At 61.3% G+C, this 3,397-nt stretch overlaps 1 protein-coding gene across 1 annotated transcript; it reads left to right on the top strand.

Annotated features, from left to right (window-relative positions):
• On the top strand, window positions 1–1,461 carry LmxM_23_0880a_1 (uncharacterized protein; the record flags this gene model as incomplete). The annotated part of the gene is made up of 1 exon (XM_003886548.1): window positions 1–1,461. A coding segment is annotated over one exon (1,461 nt), but the record flags the coding sequence as incomplete, so codon positions are not given.
• Window positions 1,462–3,397: the final 1,936 nt, after the last annotated feature.

The raw sequence follows: 3,397 nt of genomic DNA, 5'->3' as shown, positions 1-3,397 counted from the left end.
CTTTGCCACCACAACGGTTTGTATCATGTTTTCTATCAATATAACCCCTTCAGCGAGAACTGGGGTTCAATGCACTGGGGCCACCTGACGAGCGAGGATCTTGTGCACTGGCAGCACCAGCCCATCGCCCTCGCTCCAGGGGAGCTGTTTGACCATGATGGCTGCTTCTCCGGGTCATCAGTGAGCTACAACAACAAGCTATACATCTTCTACACGGGGCACACATGGGGCACCGAGAGTGAGAGAGGCGTCGGCAACGGCGCCATGGGCACAGGGGCGTCATTTTATCAGCAGCAGTGCGTCGCCGTGAGCAGCGACGGCGTGAACTTTGAGAAGCTTGGTGCCGTTGTGCGCCCGCCACCAGGGTACGTGCACTTCCGCGACCCGAAGGTGTGGCAGCAGGACGGGCGGTGGTGGATGGTGTGCGGTGCCCGTGACGCGACGAGGGACCTTGGCCAGCTGCTGCTCTTCACCACAGAAGACCTGCTTAGGTGGGATGACACGAACTGGCAGGTGCTGGGGATGACGGAGGACAAGAACGTGTTCATGTGGGAGTGCCCCGACCTCTTTCGGTTAGATCAGATGGATGTCTTCCTGTACTCGCCGCAAGGGATGCGGAAGGTCGGCTACGCCTACCGCAATCGCTTCCAAAGCGGCTACCTTCTCGGCTCGTGGAACGCGTCACTGGTGACGGCGGAGTTATCACAGCGGGAAGCAGGCTCGCCAAAGGGCACCGCTAGCGGTGGCCACGCCATTGGCGCACCCCGCTGGCTGGCCTCGTTCGACGTGTCACAGCGCTTCCGTGAGCTTGATCGCGGCCATGACTTCTATGCACCGCAGACGCTTCTCACCAAGGACGGGCGGCGGCTCATCATAGGCTGGATGGACATGTGGGAGAGCCCCATGCCGACGCGCGGGCACGGCTGGAGCGGCTGCCTGACGCTGCCGCGGGAGCTCATTTTAGATCCCTTCACGGGCAGCGTTCGCATGGCTCCCCCCAAGGAGCTCCTGCAGCTGCGGTGCGCGCAGGCCGCCATTTCGGCTCAGCGAATTCAGGAGAGCACCGACGTGCTTCTTGTCGAGGACTGCACTGCCTACGAGCTCGATATTGCCTTCAACATGGAGACGAGCACGGCGGAGAAGTACGGGCTGTGGCTCGGCTCAGGGGCGGAGCTGTACGTGGACGCGCAGTCGAAACGGCTGGTGCTGAACCGCCACTACCCGCAGCACATGCTGAGCGGGTATCGTTCCTGCGAGATGCCGACGGGTTTGCTTCTGCAGCTGCACGTGTTCATTGACCGCTCGTCGGTTGAGGTGTTCGTGAACAACGGCGAGGCCACCTTCTCTTCCCGCGTCTTCCCGGACGAGGGCGACCGGGCATTGCGCGTCTTCTCGATCAACGGGACTGCGGACATGGTGGGCGGTACCATGTGGAAGCTGAAGGCGACGGTGAGGCACTGAGCCCTTCTGCCCTGCGTGCGCCTGTGCGACGCTGGGCCTCGTCGGCAGTGCCGCGCACCGAATGATGTGCGCCTTTTTCTTTCGCTTTGCCCGTCTCGCCCGCACCGCCCCTCCGGTGCACACGCCGCGAGGAACGCATCGCCCGCTGGACAACTCCGCCCCCTCTCCTTGTGCCTTCCGCTCTTCGCCGGTGCACCGGCGCACGCATGTCCGCACGCACTCGTGTGTGTGTGTGTGCGCACCACCGTGCGTCTCTTCTTCATTCGTTTTGTGCCACTTTTTCGTTTCTCCATGATGCTGCCGGCCACCTCGGCGCGGCATCAGGGACCAGTGCACCGCCGCACTGTGTGTGTGTGGGGAGGCCGTGCAGCCCCACCCCCTCCTCCTCTCGCTATCCCCTGCCGATGCCGAGCCACCTTCGGGTGGTGGCAGTGTCAGGCCCTGGACGGCGGTGCGTCGGAGCGACCTGCGACAGCGCACACGTCTGCGCGGGCCCCATGATGGGCAGCGTGTCAGCGTGGCTGGCGCGCATCCCACATCCCGCCCTCGCACTGCCCACTGGTGCGGGGCCGGGGTGCCGCCCCTAACGGGATATGCGCGACGTGGGTGGCGGCCGGCACGATGGGGGAGCGGCTGTGCGGCGACCTGCGAGGCGGCGGGTGCTGGGTAGAGTTTGAGGCAGAGGCGGCGCATTGCTGTAGCGCGTGTGTGTCTACGGCTGCATTGCCCGAGAGGGGATGTGGGGGGGGGCGTGTGCCAGGCCGGCGGGGGGTGGGTGGGTGGGGGCGGCTCGAGCGCGGCGTTGGCCCGGACGCTTGTCTGGGCAGCGCGTTGGGCTGCGCTGAGGACGCAGAGGGGAGAAGGCGATACCTGCCGTGTGCCCCGCTGCTTCTCACCATTGTTGTTTTTTGTATTCTTTTGTGTGTCTTCCGGCGCGTCTGCATTCCGTGCACGCTGCCTTTCTCTCTCTTTGTCTAGTTGTCTGTATATCTTGCATCTGAGTCTCTCGCTGGTACGCCTCCTCCGCACAGGCGATGGGACACGCGTCGTGCATCGGCGGGTGCGCAGGTGTTTTACCGTCATATATGGGCGCCTGTTCCTCCCGCCCCGCTCCTCTCGCTCTCTGTTGCTCACCATGTCTCACACACACGCGTCCCCTCCCGTACCCGTCCTCTTCTTCTTACACATGTGCTATTCTTCGAACACGCCCTTACGCTCACAGAACGTGTTAGCGCGTATCATGTGGCAGAAAAAAAACGAAACAGTGTCTACACCTTACATCTGTAGCACAGCGTAGCCTTCGCTGCTGCCGCCCTCCCCCCTCCTCCTTTGCCCACCAAGGTCTCTGCCGTGAGGGAGTTATTCTGAGTCCGGCGCCAGCCCGCACACACCTTCCCTATCTCGGATCTCCTCTCGCACCCAAGCCTCTTTCTATTTGCCGTTCTATATAGTTAGGCCTGCTGGTTTCTGTCGACGTTCGATACACAGAGGCGTGTACAAATACACGCGGCTCTGCACACGCGCAGGTGCAGCTGCAAACTCCCCCCTCCCTCCCCCACCTCTCTCTGTTTACGGTGGCCGCACCACGAACAGCTGAGGTCGACCTGCTCTTCGGATTACCCCTCAACGTTTTTGAGGTTGCTTGTGGCGCTTTCTGAAAGTCTATATATATCTACATCTATCTATATCTATATATCTATATCTATCTTATATATATATATATGTGTGTGTGTGTGCTTGCGCCTGGACCATTTCCTCTCTCCCCCCTCCCCTCCCCGTGCTTGCTCGTGCTACTCTTTTCTTGCGCGTCTTGCAGCCATATCCCTTGCGTTCTCATCTCGTCTCTCCTGCACCGCCCTTTCATCCCTCGAGGTCGAGGTCCTGTGCTCTGGATATTTCATACCTTTTCACGTTTCCTGTTGTCACGGATCCTCTG

This window comes from Leishmania mexicana, contig 14 (genome assembly GCF_000234665.1).
Source record: "Leishmania mexicana MHOM/GT/2001/U1103 WGS CADB00000000 data, contig 14, whole genome shotgun sequence".
Taxonomy (NCBI): domain Eukaryota; phylum Euglenozoa; class Kinetoplastea; order Trypanosomatida; family Trypanosomatidae; genus Leishmania; species Leishmania mexicana.
This window is presented reverse-complemented; position numbering and strand designations above follow the sequence as displayed.